The sequence below is a fragment of the Loxodonta africana genome, chromosome 24 (genome assembly GCF_030014295.1).
Source record: "Loxodonta africana isolate mLoxAfr1 chromosome 24, mLoxAfr1.hap2, whole genome shotgun sequence".
NCBI classification, from domain to species: domain Eukaryota; kingdom Metazoa; phylum Chordata; class Mammalia; order Proboscidea; family Elephantidae; genus Loxodonta; species Loxodonta africana.
In genome coordinates, this window is record NC_087365.1 from 37,686,709 (window position 1) to 37,707,614 (window position 20,906).

Genomic DNA, 20,906 nt, shown 5'->3' on the forward strand with positions numbered 1-20,906 from the left:
AAACCTTATACCTGTTAAGAATCTAATAACCAAAATATATATAAAATTTTGACAGCTTAACAAAAAAACCCAAATAACCCAAGCATAAAATGGGCAAAGGGCTTGAATAGATACTTCACCAAAGAGGACATTCAAATGCCTACCAAACGCATGAAAAGATGTTCAACGTCATTAGTCATCAGAGAGATGCAAATCAAAAACACAATGAGATACCATTTCACTTCCACTAGGCTAGCTAAGATTAAAAAAAAAAGTAGAAAATAACAAATGTTGGTGAGGATGTGGGGAAACTGGAACCCTTATCCATTGCTGGTGAGGATGCGAAATGGTACAGTGAATGTGGAAAACAGGGTAGCAGTTCCTCAAAAACTGAAAGAATTACCATATGACCCAGCAATTCCATTCACCATGGACCATGTCCTTGAGGATGGTATATTATATACATTATAACTAATTTTCCCCCCCCCAAGTGGTCATCAATGGAGCTGAGACCTGAATCCCAACTCAGCTCACCCCAAAACCCACGCTGTTTCCCTAACCAGGGGTGGATAAACTTTTTTGATACGGGGCCAGATAGTAGATCTTTTCAGCTTGGTAGACCATATGGTTTCTATCATAACTACTCAACTATGCTGTTGTAGCAGGGAAGTAGTCATAGACAATACATAACAGACTGTGTGACTGTGTTCCAATAAAACTTTTCTTACAAAAACAAGTCGGAGGCCAGATTTGGCCAGTGGACTGTAGTTAGGCCACCTCTGCCCTACGTGATTCTACCTTTGAAGGCAGTAAATAAAGACAGACACACAGAGAAGACCAGAGACTGGAAAATCATGTTTAACTGTAATTCTCTTTCATACTTTCCTGTATTTCCCAAATTCTCTAATAGGATCATATATTAGTTTTATATATGTGTACTTATTTATTGGTACATCTCTTTTTTAATATTTGGGGAGGGGGGTAAGGAGTATTCCATAGGACATTTACATAGTTTAAAATTGAAAAACCACAACAGCTATATTGTGAAAAATCCCCTTCCCTCCTGTTCCAAGCCACCTGGGTCTCTTCCCCACAGGCAACCGATGTCATTCCATTGTCTCCTTCCAGTGATATTTTAGATACATGCAGTCAAGTTAGCACAGCCACTGTGGTGCACAGCTTTCTAGGACACCATTTGTGTTGAACTCCTGGGCCGCCATTGACATTGAATACAGTGGAATGCCTCCCGGAATTGTGCAACACAGCAGTCCTGACCTATGATGTGTCTATATGTGTGTGCACACGCTTGTATATACTTATGTGTAAAAAAGATATTAAAAGACAAAGGTAAACTATAAATGTAAAAAAAAATTTTTTCTTAGCAAAAGGATCCAGTAGCATTTGTCATGTTTTCCAAGTCTCCTTCAGTCTGGAAGGGTTCCTTAGACTCTCCTTGACTTTCATAGCCTAGACACCTTTGAAAACTACTGCAAAATACCCCCAGCCTGTGTCTGTCTAATGGTCCTTTATGATTAGATTCAGGCCATACATCTTTGGTAGCAGTATCTCAGAAGTGATACCATGTCCTTCCCAGTGAAGGTATTCCATCAGGTACCAAATTATTTCCATTTGTCCCTTTACTGGTGATGTTAACTTCAGGGAGTGTGTCTGTGGCTATCAGCCCGCTCCCTGACTCTGCCCTATTGTACAAGCTGATACAGATAAATATTACAACTTGTTTATAACAGTTTTATAACAGATCAAAGTATTTCCACATCATCCTTTGACACAATCCCTTCATGATTTAAAACCCAGATCTTTTGTTTTCCTAAACAGACATCAGAGAGAGACTACCATCAAACCTCAGTGGAAATGGCCTTCCCAGGTACTATTAATAACAGCAGTAAAAACCTGAGGCTATTGATCAAGTATCTCTCACTTCAAGATACATCCCATCCTCAAATCCCTGGAGTATTGTTCTAGCCACAGCTCTCTCCTCCTGAAGCCAATAAATGTATGAAGGAATTAGCATCTATCCAAGACCATGAGAACAAGCACATGACTTTAGGAAGTAGACAGATTCTGTCCAAGATGAACAAAATGAGTGCTCATATCTGTGCTCTCTAGTCATAGAAGCTCCTATGCAGCCACTGTCATGTCAGGTGATTCAACAGTTCATCTTACAATCAAAGGAATGGGAACCCAGCAATCCCAGTTCTAGGTATAGCCCTAGAAGTGAAAGCAGGAATGCAAACAGAAACCTGTACATCAATGTTCACTGCAGCAGTTTTCACAACAGGCAGAATGTAGAAACAACTGAAATACTCATCAACAGATTAATGGCTAAATGGGATATATACACACAACAGAATACTCAGCCACAAGGAGAGAAGTCCCGAGGCACGCCCCAACAAGGCCAAATACTGTCTAAACTCAGCGCCCCCTAAGTAAAAACAAAGCCTTCCCCTCTCTCCCACCTTTAGTAAAAAAAAATAAAATAAAAATAATCTTTGGTTTCCATACATTTGCTTACTTCATACAAGTGCTCCTCCTGGCATCTTTTCAGGCAGCTAAAACCAGTTGATTGAAGCTGGTCAAGAGAAGACAGAGGATGGTCTTTGGGTAGGTCTTAAAGAGAAGGGCAAGGCAGAAAAAGGACTTTTGACTCTGGATGCTTCTGGCAAGAATGAAGCATTTCTGCCATCAAGAATGCCTACCCCAAAAATGCAGAACAAAATTTCAAATTCTCATAGACTCTAGGCTTTCTGGAGCCATGGTGGGTAGATGAACCCCCGAAACTACTGCCCTGAGATAATCTTTAAATCTTAAACCAAAAATATCCCAATGTCATCTTAAAATCAGAAAATAGCTTAAGTAGTGAAAAAAAAAAAAAGTCTGCCTTGAGCATTACACTCATTTAAGAACTATCTATATGGGATCAAATTGAAAGATTAGAAAGTTAGGGGGCAATGATTTTATGTTAATGAGGGAGAAACAACTCAGCAAAGGAGGGTGAGAATGGTCGGGCGACTTGAAAAATGTAATCGTCACTAAATTATACATGCAGAAACTGTTGAATTGGTGTGCTTTGCTGTGTATTCTTAACAAAATTTAGGGAAAAAAATGCCTATCCTACCCCTGTGAACCTCCAGACTATTGCCCTGAGATAATCTTTGAACCATAAACCAAAAATATCCCCCGAATTCTTAAAACCTTCTAAGCTTTAGCTTAACTAGTAAGGAATGCCTACCTTGAGCATTATTCTCTTTTAAGATCTATCTCTACGGGATCAAACTGACAACAGCAATTCGAAAGATTAGATAGGAAACAAATGGGGCAGTGAGTTTATGTTAATGGTGGAGGAATAACTCAGAGGACTCTGAGTGAGAATGGTTGCCCAACTCAAACAATGTAATCAATGTCACTAAATTATACATGAAGAAACTGTTGAATTGGTGTGTTTTGCTGTGTATATTCTCAACAACAACAAAAAATGTAAAAGAATGCCTGCCCCTGGCATGACATGAAAAATATAATTGTCACTGAATTGTAAATGTGGAAGATGTTGTATTGAAGTGTATTGGTGTGTATATTTTCATCACAATTTAAAAAAAAAAGAGTGCCTATTCCTGGCAGAAGGGACCATGTCAAGGTGCCAGACTCATCAAGGCAGGCTTAACAGCCTTCATTCTGCCACAGCCCTAGCCAAGGTAGTAGGAATAAGGCAATTAACTCCACCCTGCCATCACAGCTTTAGGGATACATTTGCTGTGTAGACCCTCCACCTGTAAAATGGGGATAGAGTTCATGCATGCATATTCTTAGCACATCATTGCATTCTTACAATTTTTGATCTTACCCCATTACCTCCAAAAGCCCACACCTTTGCTAACACAAACAATGACCCATACATTTCCCTGAGGACACCCCCCAAGTTCCAGCAATGACAACTGCCCCACGTTCATCCTACTTCCAATTTTACTCAATCCTTTGTCCTCTCCAATTGACACCATGCATTTTTACCTCCCAGGTAGGTTGACCAACCTGTGCGTTTTCCCAGGACTTTCCTGGTTTTAACACTGAACATCCCACATCCTGGGAATCCCCCTCAGTCACAGGCAAATCAGAATGGCTGGCCACCCTGCTCCCAGAACTCTAGGGCACTCCAGCCTCCACCAATGACTTTAGCCTCTGCCTCATCTAAAGTCTGCTCCAGCATCAGCTACCCTTCCACAGTCTTGCCCAAATTCAACTCTCATAGGTCCTAAATCTGCACTTGTTTACCTCCTCCTAATTGCATACCACTTGCCAAGCCACAGGAAACGCTCAAGGAGTGAAAACAAGACCTGGCCTTGACCCACATTCTCTATGCCAAGTCTTGCTGGCATGTGGGTTGAAACTGATTTAAAAAGCAGGTGGAGCAATTTGTAAGGTTTACTGAATAGGTTTATTGGATGGGTGGGAGGAGAGGACGGTGATTAACAGGGGCACAAATTCAAGAGAAAAACTCCTGCTTATTAAAAAGGCACTCCAGGTATGGGCAGTGGGACACGGTCCTTGTCCATGCCTCTCCTGCGGCACTGTTGTCAAGACCCAGAGCCAGCTGAAGAGCCTCCAATATCTGGACCCCAAGCCCCCAGTCTCCACGCTTTCCCTCTCATGTCTTGCCCAGGGTAGACAGTTGTTCCATGATGCTCTGAGCAGGCTGGCAGAAGGAGCAACAGTGCTGCTTCCTGTGGTAACCTCACTCTCCATTCTCTGCTATCCACAGACACCACCAAAAGAATCTAGAAGAGAGGAGGACAAGTTAGACCAGTGGTTTTGGGTGGGATCTGCAGACACGATCCAGTTTAGCCTCTGGCTGTGGGTTCCCGGTCCTTGTCATTAACTCACCAGGATGAGAAATATCAGCCAAACCCAAATTCCAAGTCATTCTCAGGGTCACCGACTCCATAGCCTACTTCCTTCAACAATCTCCAGATCTAAGGCTGAGACCTAGGATGGTGAGGAAACACACAAGTATTTAGTCTCCAAAGAATCTTCTCCCCAAGGTGACATCACAGAGAGGGTCCCAATCAAGCAAGCCTAAGCTCCCAGCATCATTCATATGAATTATTTGCACTGCTGTAAACTTATGCACCAAACTGGTCTCATGCAGCACCCACCCAAGTGTCAAAGAGGAAAAACATCTTAAAAATCCAGTTTTTACAATAAATGTTCTTTCAAGCAGCTCATGATCAGGGCAAGAGACCAGGTAAGAGTAATAATCCACAGGCAGACAGCTCAGCACACACTGTCAGGGCTTCAGCACAGGTTCTGCTGCATTTTAACTGAAGGGATGGACCACCACCTGCAGCAGTATCCCACCATACTGTCACCGTTTGTCTGCCTAACCTATCACAAGGCCCCAGCAGCTGTCATCCTATTTTACAAAGATCCATTCAATATGATCCAGCCAGGAGAGGCAGCTGGAAGATGGACTTCCGGCAAGACTTGCTAGGTGCCTGGCACACAGAAGGAAAGCCAGGTATAGGGGCTAACAACACTTTGGGGTACCCAGTTAGCACAATTTGCTCACTCACATGAATAAGAAAGAAGTCTAGAACAGGGACAGGAGTCTGGAGTCCACAGATGTCGATTTCAAAGTACCATCCAAACAAACCCATACCATAGGCCCGAGAATTTCTTCTCTATTGAACCCCTAGGGTCACCCCCATTCAAAAGAGGACCCAAAAAAGAACAGATGAAAAGCCCATGAAATAATCATTAGCCATTAGAGAAATGCAAATCAAAACTACAATGAGATATCATCTCACCCCAAAAAGGCTAGCATTAATCCAAAAAACACAAAATAATAAATGTTGGAGAGATTGTAGAGAGACTGGAACACTTATACACTGCTGGTGGGGATGTAAAATGGTACAACCACTTTGGAAATCGATTTGGCACTTCCTTTAAAAGCTAGAAATAGAAGTACCACACAATCCAGCAATCCCACTCCTTGAAATACGTCCTGGAGAGGTAAGAGCTGTCACATGAATAGATATATGCACATCCACGTTCATTGCAGCACTGTCCACGACAACAAAAAGATGGAAACAACCTAGGCGCCCATCAACGGACGGATGGATAAACAAATCATGGTATATTCACACAATAGAATACTACACGACAATAAAGAACAATGATGAATCCACGAAACATCTCACAACATGGAGGAATCTGGAAGGCGTTATGCTGAGTGAAATTAATTAGTCACAAAACGACAAATATTGTATGAGACCACTATTACAAGAACTCCAGAAAAGTTTCAAACATAGAAGAAAACATTCTTTGATGGTTACAAGTGGGGACAGAGGGAGAGAGGTATTCACTAATTAGATAGTAGACAAGAACCATTTTAGGTAAAGGGAAGGTTAACAAACAACACCGGGGAAGTCAGCATAACTGGACTAATCCAAAAGCTAAGAAGTTTCCTGAACACAACCAAACACTTCGAGAGACAGAATAGGAGGGCCAGAGGTCTGCGGACCGTGGTTTCAGGGGACATCTAGGTCAGCTGGCATAACAAAGTGTATTAAGAAAACATTCTGCATCTCACTTTGGTTAGCGGTGTCTGGAGTCCTAAAGGCTGGCAAGCGGCCATCTACGATGTATCAACTGGTCTCAGCCCACCTGGAGCAAAGGAGAATTTAGAACACCAAAGACACAAGGAAAATATGGGCCCAAGAGACAAAGGGCCACATAAACCAGAGACTCCATCAGCCTGAGATCAGAAGACCTAGATGGTGCCCAGCTACCGCCAATGACTGCCCTGACAGGGAACACAACTAGAGTCCCTAACAGAGCAGGAGAAAAGTGGGGCGCAGAACTCAAATTCTAGTAAAAAGACCAGAATTAATGTTCTGACTGAGACTGGAGGGAACCCAGAAGACACGGCCCCCGGACTCTCTGTTAGCCCAGAACTGAAACCATTCCCGGAGCCAACTCTTTAGACAAAGATTAGACTGGACTATAAGACATAAAATGATACTCATGAAGAGAATGCTTCTTACCTAGAGTAGATACATAAGACTATATGGGCAGGTCCTGCCTGGAGGCGGGATGAGAAGGCAAAAAGGGACAGGAGCTGGATGAATGGACATGGGAAATCCAGAGTGGAAAGGAGGAGGGTGCTGTCACAGTATAAGGAGAGCAACCAGGGTCACATAACAACGTGTGTATAAATTTTTGTATGACAAATTAACTTGAACTGTAAACTTTCACTTAAAGCACAATTAAAAAAAAAAGAGAGAAAGAAAAGCCTGTGAGAGGCAAGCAACAAACCAAGGTTAATCAGTGAGTACGCCCTTCCACCATCAGTGACCGAAAATAATACCCTTGAGATTCCGGTAGACTGTCACAGGATGAAATTTTTTTTTTTAAGCCACTCAGAATTGATAACAGCCCCTCTTAGCCCCAATGTCTGGCCTCATCTTTATTTTTCTTTCTCCATTTTTTCAACACTACTGACTGACAGCTCCTGAAGAAGTAATGCAAATTTCGTGTCCTCAAGAAACAGTAAAGGAGCAGAGACAACACACCGCGGGGATTTAAGTCATGGACTGTCTTGAATAACAGTGTAGGAATTATTCCCACCCCCGTAAATCTCATAGAGCAGAACCTACGATTTACAACTCCCATGTGTGCCCTTTAGTAATACCTGAATTTATTCCTGCAAGGATCCAAATACAAATGCATAAATGGGCTTCTGAGAAGAGGAACTTGTAAAAGACCAAGTGATCTCCCCAAGAGTTGGGGGAGCTAGTCCATCACCACATCCCATGGGGCCTGCAAAGGCCAACTCTGAAGAGGTAGCAGGTAAAGAGCTGGGGTGTGTGAAAGCTCCAGGGTTTGGAAGGAACGGGGTGGACCCTCCAAACACGGGGCAACGTCTTTCAGCGATTCCTCTCCCTGCACTATCAATGACCAGGGCACGGGCAGCCCGTGATCACCTCCAAATGCAGGTGCAGAAGGGCAGGCAAGGAGAGTCAGGAAGGAAGGGGGGCTGATGCCGGGGCCGGGGAATGGCCAGAGACATAGAGAGTACAAGACCCCAGCAGCTGCCATTGTGTCCTGCAAAGACCCCATAAAACCTCCCTGCCTGGAAGAGTCAAAAAACACTTCCAGTATAACAAATCGGAAATGATTTGGGTTGGAAAAGATCGGGATCATGTGGTCATAACGCCGCCAAAACAATCTCACTGCTGTCCTTGCTCTGCTCTTCAGACAAGCAAATGGTGGCTGAATAGGTCACAGAACTAGAGTTTTGGGAGGGACTGGCATCATTCCAGTGTCAAACACGCCGTTGCTGACACCCCGTACCCAGGAGGAAGGGGGATGCCCCAGGGAGCAGCTCTCTTTATCTAAGCAGATTTCTGCAGGCGCCCCCCCGGCAGCGGCATAAAGGCATGTAAGGAATTGCTCCACAGCAGGGACAAAACTAGGGGTGAACAGGATGCCACTTTGACCTCGCTTCCCCTTCCATCTTCACCCAAAGCCCCAGGGAACATTCACGTGACTTTACAGGATGCAAAAAAAAAAAAAAAAAAATCCCAGAGAATGGTCCAAAAATCTTACCTCGGCTGCCATGGTCTGTCGTCCTGCTGATACGAACACCACACCTCTCACAGAGCGTCCACCTGTGCACGGGGCACACCCAGCTGCAAGACAAGCCATGAATGAGCAGCCAACCTGTCACACCCCCCCAATAAAACCCAATTAAAAAAATGGGCAAAGGAACTTTACAGGTTATTTCACCAAAGAGGATGTTCAAATGGCCAACAAGCACATGAAAAGATGCTCCCTGTCGTTAGCCATTAGAGATGCAAATCAGAAGTATGAGATACCACCTCACCCCATTAGAACGGCAATGATCAAAAATAAAACAGAAAGCAACAGGTGTTGTGCTTAGTGCTGAGAGGCAGGGCTAAGGCCAGGGAAAGGGGTGTAATGGGGAGACAGAGGAAGCTTCCAGAAGGAAAGCCCTACAAGGAGAGGGACCCGCATTATGGTTCCACAACCAGCCCACGAACTTCTGCGGCAGGGCCCATGCTCCACCATGCTGGGCAGAAGGGCACTCGATAAACCACACAGCACCAGGCACCAGAAGCTGGGAAGATGAATGTGTAGGAAAGCTCCAGGGTCTGGAAGGGACAGGAGTGGACCCTCCAAACACGGGGAAATGCTTTCAGCAATTCCTCTCCCTGCACTATCAATGACCAGGACACAGCAGCCCAGGGTCACTTTCGAATGCAGGGGCAGAAAAGCGCAAGGCATGAGCCAGAAAGAGGGGCCAAGCCAGCAATCTAGAAAATGGTCCAAGCTGGGAGGAGAGACAGGAGACCAGTCAGTGGCCTGAGTGACAGTCTATGATTCCAGCAGCAGCTTCGGGTTCTCTACCGCCATGCTTCTCAATCTTGAGTGTGAATAAAAATCACTCAGAGGCTTTGTTCAGCCAGATTGCTGGAGCCCAGCCCCAGAATTTCTGATTTAGTAGGTCTGGGGTGTGGCCTGAGAACTTGCTTTTCTTAATTTCTTCAGTTCTCAGACAAGGCTGGTGCTGCTGGTCCAGGTACCACATTTGGGAACCACTGCTTTAATGCTTCCTGGCTAAGAAAATAAGAGGGAAGACTAACTTTTAGCAAAAATGTCAAGGGCCCCCCGAGGGAGCAGGAAAGCAGTGGGATGCAGACCCCAATTCTTATAAAAAGACCAGACTTAATGGTCTGACTGAGAATAGAAGCACCCTGATGGTCATGGTCCCCAGACCTGCTAGCCCAAGGCAGGAACAATTCCCCAAGCCAACTCTTCAGACAGGGATTGGACTGGACAGTGGGATAGAAAATGATACTGGTGAGGAGTGAGCTTCTTGGATCAAGTAGACACATGAGATTATGTTGGCACCTCCTGTCTGGAAGGGAGATGAGAGGGCAGAGGGAGTCAGAAGCTGACTGAACGGACATGAAAACAGAGTGGAGGTAAGGAGTGTGCTGCCTCATCAGGGGGAGAGCAATTAGGAGTATAAAGCAAGGTGTATATAAATTTTTGTATGAGAGAATGACTTGATTTGTAAACTTTCACTTAAACCACAATTAAAAAAAAAAAATGCCAGGGACTCCCTGGGTCTGGGGTTGTGTGATAACATTACAAATCACTTTACAAGAGAAAGCCATTTAGCTAATCGACCGACAGCTAACCACCAGACTCCAAACTCCAGCCCTGTTTCCATTTTAACAAGCTGGGCCCATCCTAAGGAACATGAGGGACACGTGCTTCCCCAAAGAGCTCTCAGAATACAAGGGGGCTAGGTAAGCACCAGCTCTTCTTCAGCACTGTGAAGCCCCTGCTGGGCTCCTCAGGGGCAGGGGAGGGAGGCAGCAGGCTTCAGCTGTTACCTTCCCTCACCACAGGACCTAAGGGTCTCTGGCCTGGCAGCTCCAGAAAAGCACCCAGGATTCCCACCTTCCAAGCATCATGGTCCAGACTCTCCTTGAAGACACCGCTCACGGGGCCCCTGGGTACCACGACAGCAGCCAGCTGACAATCCTGCACTGACAAGAAGCCACATGTCACTTCTTATAACATATTCAACTACCCAAAATGACCCACAGAAGGGAAAAAAAATAAAACCTCTTAATCGAAGCAAAAAAAAAAAAAGCCAAACCCATTGCCATTAAGTCGATTCTAACTCATAGCGACCCTATAGGACGAAGCAGATTGCCCCATAGTTTCCAAGAAGAGCCAGATGGATTCGAACTGCCAAACGGAAGGCATAAAGGATAGTTGCACCAATGGCTTCCCTTTGATCCTCCCTCTCTCGTTTCATTCGGGAACTTACAACTTGGGCCATTTCTTCAGAACCAGCCAGAGGCCCCAGCTACTAAGGGGAGTCCCCGAAGACCATGACAAATAGCAGAGGAACGAAGAGCTGAATGCACCCATAAAAAAAAAAAAAAAAAATAGCGCTTATTTATAGGTGATCTGTTCACTAGAATTCACTGGGGCTCTTTAAAGGAAATATTCCCTCCTATGAACAGGACTACAGGACTAAGGCTCTATAGTCCTGAGCCATCCCTGACAGTAATGACCTTATGCTGGGCAACGAACTGCTCAATACACATTGACATCCTGCTTTCTGGAAAGAGAAGGTCAGGCTAAGAGAGACCCCAGCACTGACTCTCACGTGGCAGCCCAGAAGCACCGGGTTCCTAAATGGGTTGGCAGAAAAGCAGGAGTGTGTGAAAGTTTCAGGGTTCGGAAGGGACGAGTGGACCCTCCAAACACGGGGAAATGCCTTCCACCAATTCCTCTCCCTGCACTATCAATGACCAGGGCACAGGCAGCCCATGATCACTTTCGAATGCAGGAGCAAAAGAGCAGAGGGACAGCCAGGAAGGAAGGGGGCTGACACCAGGCTCTGGGGAACAGCCCGAGGTGAAAAGCGCACAGGGCTCCGGTAGCTGCCATTGTGTCCTGCAAAGACTCACGAAACCTCACCGCCAAGGGGAACCAAAGGAACGACACTGCTGGCAAAAACGCTGGAAAAGGCCTGGGGTTGGAGAGATCAGGGTCATGTGGTCAGGTCAGTAAAAACCACTGCCACAGCTCTGTTTCCCACATCAGGAACTGAGCTTCGGAACAGGTCACAGAGGGGTCCCCCGCTATGTGTGGGAACTTGGCTCTCAGGGTGTTCCCAGTCAACAGGTAACTGATAAGGGCAGTTCACTGGGCCTAGACTATTTGTGCAAACAACATGGTTCAGGCTCGACACCCGCTTTCCTCCTGGGATTTTGGAACATGCTAGACAGAGGACTACATGATCAGTTCCCAAAAAGAAACCAGGGCAAGGGATGTCCAGTGGACTGCCTGGGCAGAAACATCACACATAGGTTGTTGAATATTCAACGCTGGGGAAGGAGTGGGCTGTGTGACGCGTCATGGAAGGAGGAGGAGAGGAAACGCAGCCTTGCTCGTGGATACCTCCAGACCCCACCTGCATCCTTCCCCCTTACAATCTGGCTGTGGATGGTTTCCCTCACTCCATTGCTGTAACAAACCTTAACCATGAACACAACTCCAAAAGGTAAGTAAATAATAAAGTCACAGAGCTAGATGGTGGGAGAGATGGAATTAAGAGCCAGTTATGGCGAGGCCTCTGATGCCTAAATCCACCCCCTCTCCACTGCAACTTGCTGCCACTGACACGCAGGTACCAGCAGAGCCATAGAGTTGCTGCCCGACACAGGTCCCTGGAGGCCCCTCCTCGGCAGCAGCCCTGCAGGCATATGATGGGGAGCCAAATGCGACCTGTGGACATCACCCTTCATCTCATCCTCACCTCCCCAACATAACCTAAAACACCAGGTAAAAGGAGGATGACTTTACAGGGTGCAACAAACCCAAACTCCAGAGAATGGACCAGAAAGCTCACCTTGGGCCCTGTGGCCTGGTGCTCTCTTGCATGACAGCACCTCTCCTGAAGCCTCTCTGCACACGGGGGCCCATCTGCCATAGCCAAGAAGATACAAATGAGTCGATCACTCCCAGCTCACAGCAGGTCCTGGTTGGCACCAAAAAAACCAAATCAAACCTGTTGCCATCGAGTCAACCCCGACTCACAGCGACCCTGTACGACGGAGTAGAACTGCCCCATAGAGTTTCCAAGGAGTGCCTGGTGGATTCGAACTGCCAACCTTTTGGTTAGGAACCATAGCACTTAACCACTATGCCACCAGGGTTTCTCTGGTCAGCACAGTGGCTGACAAACAAGTGCTGTGGAAATGCTGACTGGACTGGAGATCTTCTAAAGCAGGAATAACACAGCTGCACTATTTTACACGCCCTCTGTTAGTAAGTGATGTGTTGGGGGTGGTCTGGGGTGTGTGCCCTGTTTCTCTAGCAGCATCAGGCACAGGCCTGGGAGAGGTCATGGGTGGCAGCAGGGCCTGTGGTCTGCCACCTGCCGCGCAGGGGAGGCACTGATAGATCCTTGATTACATTCTGCTCTGCCCACCTCTGGTCCTTACCACCTTACCAACAGGGTGCAGGGAAAACCATCCCCCAGTGACCTACAGCCCATCCCATGCCAAGTGGTCACCTAAGACCAGAAGCCCAGGCAGGTCATGAATAAATCAGGTCATCTGCTGAAAAATTCTTTGAAGAAGAGGAAAACACAAAACCTGCCCTATCCCCCACTCTCACACAGGGAGAAGTATTTTTCCCCAGACGCTGCACGATACAATGAGGCTTAACAAATCCTCATAATGAAGGGTGGCTCCCTTTCTTGTTTTCCATGTGTTCCACACTGACGAACACCCTACTACCTAGCAGGCACCAGGCAAAGTGAGACGCAAAACTCAGACGCTGCCCTCAAGATCACAGCAGAGGACTAGGAGACAAGAAACAATGATTTCTGTGGAGTGATGGGTGCTGAGAGGCGGGAGCTGAGAGTATGGGGAGGGGAGATGCGGAAGCAGACAAAGTTTGCAGGAGGGAGCCCTTGGAGCAAGGTGACCCCAATCGTGGCTCCACAAGAAGCCCGTGTACTCCTTAGAGGCAGGGCCCATTCCCTATGTCTCACAATCACCTGCACTGGGCCAGACAGAGGAGGTGCTCAACATGCCAGATGATGTCGGCACCAGGAGGCATCACAGTGGTGGTGGGGAGAAAACGTGAGAAAGCTCCAGGGTCTGGAAGGGACAGGAGTGGACCTCCAAACACGAGCAAATGCTTTAGCAATTGGTCTCCCTGCACTATCAATGACCAGGACATGGGCAGCCCAGGGTCACTTTCGTATGCAGAGGCAAAAATGGACAGAGGGTGACAAGGCCAGTGTCAGCATCCTGCTGACCACCCAAGCAGGGGGAAGCAGACTGGTGGAGCCTAGGACCCCTGGAGCTCCCATGGCTGCATATGACAATTCTAACTCTCCCCACTGAGAGTCCACAGGAAGGCCAACTTCTGACAAGAATGCCTAAAATGTTCATCCCTGCCAAGTATTTACTGTGTACCTACTATGTGCCAAGCACTGTGGATTAAAAAAAAAAAATACAGACAAGGTCTGCCATCACAGAGTTTTTAGTCACCCTTCACAGAAGCTAAAGCTCAGAGAAAAGTAGCTTGCCCTAGATTATGGGCTAATGAGTAGCTGAGCCAGGATCTGAACTCAGGTCTTTCTGGCTCCCAAACCTAGCCCCTATGCACAGCTTTTTACCTACACTGTCCACACAAGGGCTTTGCCCAGAACCCACGATGGGCTTGGAGACCACCCACTCTGCCTGTGCCAGGCGGGAAGGCAACAAGCCCCTAGAACAACAGCACTTACCCAGGGGACATCCTCGCCACCAGGAGAGTGGGAGTGTGCCCAGGAGTGCGGATCAGGTTCTACAGGAGAGAAGGGGGTGCTGGCTGGTGTGGAACCAGCAAATTCATCCAAGGTAGAATCCAGCATGACCTAGGGAGAGGAAACGGGGCTTTAGAGCAAAGCACGGGGACAAGAACACAGACTGTCCCTCTGGGACCCAGGGAGTGCCCTGAATTTAAACCTCAGCCAACTGGTCTATACGACGGTTTTAATGCTTACCTCTAAGGATTATTGAGGGGAAAATGATGTGGCACCTTGCCTGACACTGGAAGGCAATCGACAAGTGGCTTTGAGGGCTTAAAATGCCAGGAATCCGAGGTCCACAGCAGTCGTGAAAATCACAGGGGCTTTGGTCTCCCTCAGAGCCCTGGCGGCAGTGGTTAAGAGCTAGGTTGGCGGTTCTAACCCACCAGCCACAGCTTGGAAACCCAATGGGGCAGCTTGACTGCTTTATAGGGTGTCTATGAGTCAGAAGTGGAGCCCTGGTAGCACAGTACTTAAGAGTCTGGTTGCTAACCAAAAGGTCAGCAGTTCAAATCTACTAGCCACTCCTTAAAAACCCTATAGGAACGAGACCAGACTTAATGGTCTGACTGAGACTGGAAGGGCCCCAGTGGTTATGGCCTCCAGACCTTCTGTTGCCCCAGGACAGGAACCATTCCCAAAGCCAACTGTTCAGACATGGATTGGACTGGACAATGGGTTGGAGAGGGATGCTGGTGAGGAGTGAGCTTCTTGGATCAGGTGGACACTTGAGACTATGTTAGCACCTCCCGCCTTGAGGGGAGATGAGTGGGTGGAGGGGGTTAGAAGCTGGCAAAAAGGACATGAAAAAAGAGAGAGTGGAGGGGGAGAGCGGGGTGTCTCATTAGGAGGAGAGTAATTAGGAGTGCGTAGCAAGGTGTATATGGGTTTTTGTGTGAGAGACTGACTTGATTTGTAAACTTTCACTTAAAGCACAATAGAAATTATTAAAAAAAAAAAATCCTTACAGGGCAGTTCTATAGTGTCGCTATGAGTTGGAATCCACTCGAGAGCAACAGGTTTGGATTTTTTTTTTTTTGTCTCCCTCAAGCCGGGGGTTCAAACCCGGCTCCACATGACCTGCAGCAGAACCTCAGGCACAGGTATTGCTGGGTCCCAGTTTCTCATTTGTTCCACACTGATGGAACACTCTACCACCCGGCAGGCACCTAGCAAAGTGAGACACAAACCTCGGACACTGCCCTCGAGAAAATCACAGCAAAGAGGACTTAGGAGATAAGCAACTATTGCCGTGGAGTGACAAATGCTGAGAGGCCAGAGCAGAGTGTGTGGGGAGGGGAGGCCGGGAAGCAGAAAAAGCTTGTGGAGGGGAGCTCTCGGAGCAAGGTGATCCCGATTGCGACTCCACAGCAGCTCATCATCAATGGAGCCCCTGGATGGTGCAAACGGTTAAGCGCACGCTACTAACTCAAAGGCTGGGGGTTGGAACCCATCCAGAGGCGCCTGGGAAGACAAGCCTGGTAATCCGTACCCAAAAGATCTTAGCCTTGCAAACCCTGTGTAGTTCTATCTTGCACATACGTGGCCAGGAGTCGGAACTGACCCGATGGCAGCTAACAAGTCCTTCCCCAGAGAGTGGCTGTGAGGACAGGGGATCTGACAGCCGGGACTGGGCTGGCTCAGAACGAGCGCTCGGCCGATGTCGCTGCCCACCTGACAATTCTCTTTCTCGGAGAAACGCGAGTCCTCAGAGGTCCGCACCTGGCAGTGGGGACGGAGCTTTAAACCCAGGCTCCGGCGCTGACTTCCAGCAGCCGCTTCCTGCCCTAACCCTCTCGGGGCCTCAGTCGCTCCCGGCCGGGAGGCGCAAACCACGTGCCCAGCGCGCCCCGCAGTGCACTCACCTGGAGCCGCAATCGGCAGCGCGGGGCGACGTGGGGAGAGACGAGGTGGCGCGGGAAGGCGCGGGAAGGCGCGGGATGCCGGGAGATGCCGAGAGATCGAGCTCGTCGGCAAGACACAGCAGGAGTCGGCCGCCACACTGGCTCAACGTCGGCGGAAATGCCGCCAAGGGCCCAGGCTGCCGCCTAAAGAGAGGCCTCCGACCGGGAAACCCGCGCAAGCTGTCCTACAGCACCCCCTGATGGACTGGAGCTGAAATGCTCATTCAACTTTAACGTGACCATCATTCATGGTGGCCCCGTGTGTCAGAGTAGAACTGTACCCCAAAGGGTTTTCAAAGGCTGATATTTTCAGAAGTAGATTTCCACGCCTTCTGAGGCACCTCCAGGTGGGCTCAAACTGCCAATGTGCACTAACCATTTACACCACCCAGGGACTTCCACTTGACTTTACAGGCCACTAATTCCCTACCTCATCCGTCCATCCATCCATCCTCCCATCATTCCATCCATCCTCCCATCATTCCACCCACCCGTCCATCCACTTACCCAGAAGACATTTATGGAGCCTGTACTTCATAACAGGAACTGGACTAAGCAATAGGGCAATAGGTGTCTGGTTCCATGGAAATATTTTCACCCCCTGAATCTGCCTCCCCGGGAAGTTTTCCTCTGGAAATCATTACCTAGGGGAGGGCTTGGGATAACTTTAGAAAGTATCCTGGAGTGCTGGAAATAACGTTCCCTCCTTTGCCTTGGTTTTATTTGTTCTGAAGGTGTTCCTTGGTCACAGATTTGTTGTTAATGTACAAAGGGCAACCATCTGTAAAAGAAGCTGCTGCTACCATGAGCTCAGATGGATTATATTTAGTTTGGGCTTCTTTCTGCGCGGGACCAATAGAGGTCTTGTCTGATTCACCACTGTATTCATAGAACCTAATTTAGTGGCTGGCACAGCCGAACAAGTGAATGAATTCTGTGTGTATATTTATTTTGACATCACCAGACTAAAATATTGTTCACATAGTCTGAGACTGGGATGTGAAAGTGTGAAGGAAATGAGCCTTGAGAGGTGGGTGGGGGTGGGGGACAAATACTTTTATAAAATCCAAGAAGCAAATGGAATCGGGGGTATATTAGTCTCCTAGAGCGGATGTAACAAAGTACCACAAACTGGGGGGCTTAAAACAGGAATATATCATCTCACAGTTCTGGGGGCTAGAAGTCCAAAATCAAGGTATCAGCAAGGCCATGCTCTCTCCAAAGGCTCTGGGGGAAGCTCCTTCCTTGCCTCTTCCCAGTTTCTGGTAGTTCCTGGCAATCCTTGACATTCCTTTGCTTACAGACACAACACTCCAATCTCTGCCTCTGTCTTCACCTGGCCTTTTCCCCTCTGTCTGTGTCTCTTCTCTTTTATAAAGACATCCGTTAGGATTAGGACCCATCCTGCTCCCGTATTACCTCATGTTAACTGATAACCTCTTCATAAACCCAATTTCCAAACCAGGTCACATTGACAGGTAGCAGGATTTAGAACTTCAACCTGTCTTTCTGGGGGACACAACTCAGCCCATAACAAGTCATAACAAGAGAAAGGCCTGTGCAAATCACTAGGGGTGTGGTCAAAGGGTGCCAGGAGGGGAGTCTCCAAAGAACCCATGAAGGAAGCCAAGAAAGACTCAGCCTTAAATACATGCCCCACCTGGAGAGGGCACAGCCAGCTTACAACAGTACCAGTCAAGAAAGAAGTCTCCCATGTGTCTTTTACTTTTACTCCATCTGTTTGGTCCTGGAGGTAATGGGGGAAGGAGGATCAGTGGGTGGGCTGAAACCTCCCGGTGAAGAAGAGCCACTTCTTAACTAGCAATGATTACTGAAGACTTGATTCATGCATTAGAGTAGACTGGACATTTTAACTTGGAAACTGTGCTTCCCATGTTTGCTGATTGCAAGACTTTTTATTGCCTAAAAATGATGAGAAAAGTTATGAGGCCTGCCTGATATTTTTCTGTTGTTGTCATGTGCCGTATTATTGATTTCGACTGATAGCGACCCTATGGCAACCATATAGGACATAGTAGAACTGTCCCGTAGGGTTTCCTAGGCTGAAATCTTTATGAGAGCAAATCGTTAGGTCTTTTCTCTCAAAGAGTGGCTGGTGGGTTCAAGCGCTTTCGGTTCGCAGTCAAGCGCTTAGCCATTGTGCCACCAGGGCTCCTTGATATTTTTCTAGGGGCAGGGAAAAGATATTTCCACTTAGCACGTCTAAGGAGATGGCAGGGGGATGTTGCTTTTATGATTACACCCCAGGAGCCCCGCTTTCCAACATGACTAGTTAGTTATATTAATAAAGGACTGGGCTGTTGCTGGGAGGCCAGCATTCCATCACTGGGGAGTTTGTGACCTCATAGTGGCTGAGAGGTCCCCTCAGTCTGGAGTCTCCAGGGGAGATGGAATTCATGCTGGCCGGACAGACTGTTCCAAGGAGGCAGTGTCCAGGGTCTAAGCAGGGTGACAGCGAGTGACCACATGAGACCCGCAGGAGCTACAGACCCCTTCCCACCTAAGCATGACCAGCATGCAGGAGACCTTGTTTTATATGTCCATCTTCATCCTTTGCTGCTTACTACTCCTTTGTTTCTGCATCTTTCAGCAGTATTGTGCTCCACCTCCTTTGGGATAGGACTGAGGCCAAATGCAAGCCTTGGCCAGCCCAGCCCCCCAGCATCTCTCAGGCAGGATCGGCTCTTCCTGACCCACCCCGTGGCCTGGATCTTGGCCTACTGGGGAGCCTCCAGCAGGCCTAGGACTTCTCAGATGCTCTGGTGGACTGAAACGAGGCAGGGGAGTCTCCCACCAGGGTCAGCTCCCACTCAGCTCTCAGCAGGATCCCCTAGCTGATTCCTTGAGCCCCATAGTTTCTCTGTCACTTGTTTTGCTTCTGTTTATTTTTATCCTCGGCTGAGGGCCACTGGCTCTAGAGAGGGGTCAGTGTGGGGCTTGATGGAGGTGTGAATGGCTCAGTCCTCTTCTGTGGGGACAAGCATGAGAAGAGGTGGTCCTCTCCCCTCAGAAGGCTAGCAGGGCTGAGCCTGGGGATCCAACATCCCAGCTAAAGACTGATAACCAGGGCTGGGGACATTGGACTTCCCTGTGTATTGATGGTAGGCAATCCTAGAAAAACAATCTTTTCCCCTAATGAATGTGGACGGTCTCAGCTAATTATATTAGGGCCTCCTTGAGCGACGTCTTTGGACCTTCCTTGTTAACTAAATGCAATAGTTCTGGCTAATTACTTGAAATTTCCTGACTTGAGAATTGTAACTATCTTGGCTGAATACCTGGGCATTTCAGTACAATGATATCTTTCACTATGTCAGCTGAACACACATCAGTTCTTCACTCTTAAGCACCTTGGCTTTTCATGACCAAGGGCATTGGACATTGTGGCTAATTATCTGGGCCTTCCAAGATAAAAATAGAAGAATACTTCTATGATTTCATCAGTAAGGGTGAAATCCATTGATGGATTAAGACATATGTTTATTTCCAGTATGCTAAGAATTTTTAAAGATTATGAATGGATATTAAATATCACATATCTATCAATGATGATGATGATAACTACAATTTATTCAACTCACTTATGAGAAGCCAACAATTGTGCAAAGCACTTCCAGAACTGTATTTCAATTTATTATTTTACCTAGTTTAAAGTTGAAAAATCTGAGGCTCAGAAAGACTAACTCGTAAACAAGGCATGGTGGAGAAAAAATTGCTTCCAACTCTCCTATTTACCACACTTTTGACCTCCTGCTGTGACATCCTAATATAAAGCCATGCTTGCATTCATGGGACAAAACCCTATTTGACATTGGCGAGTTGTTATATTAGATTATAAGCTTGGATGGGTTTCTCTCATTCATCTCTTTACCTCATAGTCATTATATATATATATATATATGTGTGTATATATATATATGTGTGTATATATATATATATATATATATATATGTGTGTATATATATATATACATATAAACACAGTTGTTAGAAAAGTGGTATAACTTCTCAAATGCCTTTATGGAAAAAAATCATTAACTGAACAGTTGTTTTGGGGGTTGTTTGAGTAATAGTGTTTTTTGTTCCTTTCTTAGTTTCCTGCAAAATCAGGTTGTGGTGGACATCTGTTGGGCAAACTCAGTTCTGCTTCTAAGCCCCCGGTATAGTGCCAGGTAGAGTGGACATGCTCCAAGTATTGCATGAATGAAGAGAAAGTTCATTGGCTCAGCAGGGGTTCCCCTCTATTTTTGCTGCTACTCTTCTGTCTTGATCACAAGTTGCTCCAGGTAGCTGGTGGCCACCTTCCCCTAGAGCCTCCTCTAAGCTTGCATGCCCACTCCTGAGAGAGCCATGGTCCAGGCAGACCTAATTACCAACCCACCTCTGCCCAGGACATCACTGGAAGGAATTGGCCCCCAACACATCCCCTCCCATCAAAAAGATGCACTTCAGACATACAGCCCTTCTAGTGGGGAGTTTTGGGGAATTTTCTATGCCCAAGCTTCACTCAGGGACCTGGCACCCTCCTGGTGAACTCACCCAGCAGGTCAGCCTGCACCAGTGGTGAAGGGAAGG

The 20,906-nt window shown here is 47.1% G+C and overlaps 1 protein-coding gene and 4 non-coding genes across 5 annotated transcripts; all 5 read right to left on the reverse strand.

The window, feature by feature from the left end:
- Positions 1 to 4,403: 4,403 nt before the first annotated feature.
- Positions 4,404 to 16,762, reverse strand: LOC135228623 (uncharacterized). The gene is made up of 7 exons (XM_064276427.1): positions 16,742 to 16,762; positions 16,273 to 16,455; positions 14,345 to 14,473; positions 10,416 to 10,566; positions 8,599 to 8,681; positions 4,873 to 4,974; positions 4,404 to 4,766 (listed from the first exon to the last, which is right to left on the reverse strand). Exons 1-6 carry the CDS (start codon positions 16,760 to 16,762, stop codon positions 4,921 to 4,923), a joined length of 621 nt encoding a protein of 206 aa, XP_064132497.1. The 3' UTR covers positions 4,404 to 4,766; positions 4,873 to 4,920.
- Positions 7,854 to 7,987, reverse strand: LOC111751147 (small nucleolar RNA SNORA71). The gene has a single exon (XR_002786234.1). It is a non-coding gene; the product is annotated as a small nucleolar RNA SNORA71 (small nucleolar RNA).
- On the reverse strand, positions 9,146 to 9,278 carry LOC111751144 (small nucleolar RNA SNORA71). The gene has a single exon (XR_002786231.1). It is a non-coding gene; the product is annotated as a small nucleolar RNA SNORA71 (small nucleolar RNA).
- On the reverse strand, positions 11,256 to 11,388 carry LOC111751146 (small nucleolar RNA SNORA71). The gene has a single exon (XR_002786233.1). It is a non-coding gene; the product is annotated as a small nucleolar RNA SNORA71 (small nucleolar RNA).
- On the reverse strand, positions 13,691 to 13,822 carry LOC111751149 (small nucleolar RNA SNORA71). The gene has a single exon (XR_002786236.1). It is a non-coding gene; the product is annotated as a small nucleolar RNA SNORA71 (small nucleolar RNA).
- Positions 16,763 to 20,906: the final 4,144 nt, after the last annotated feature.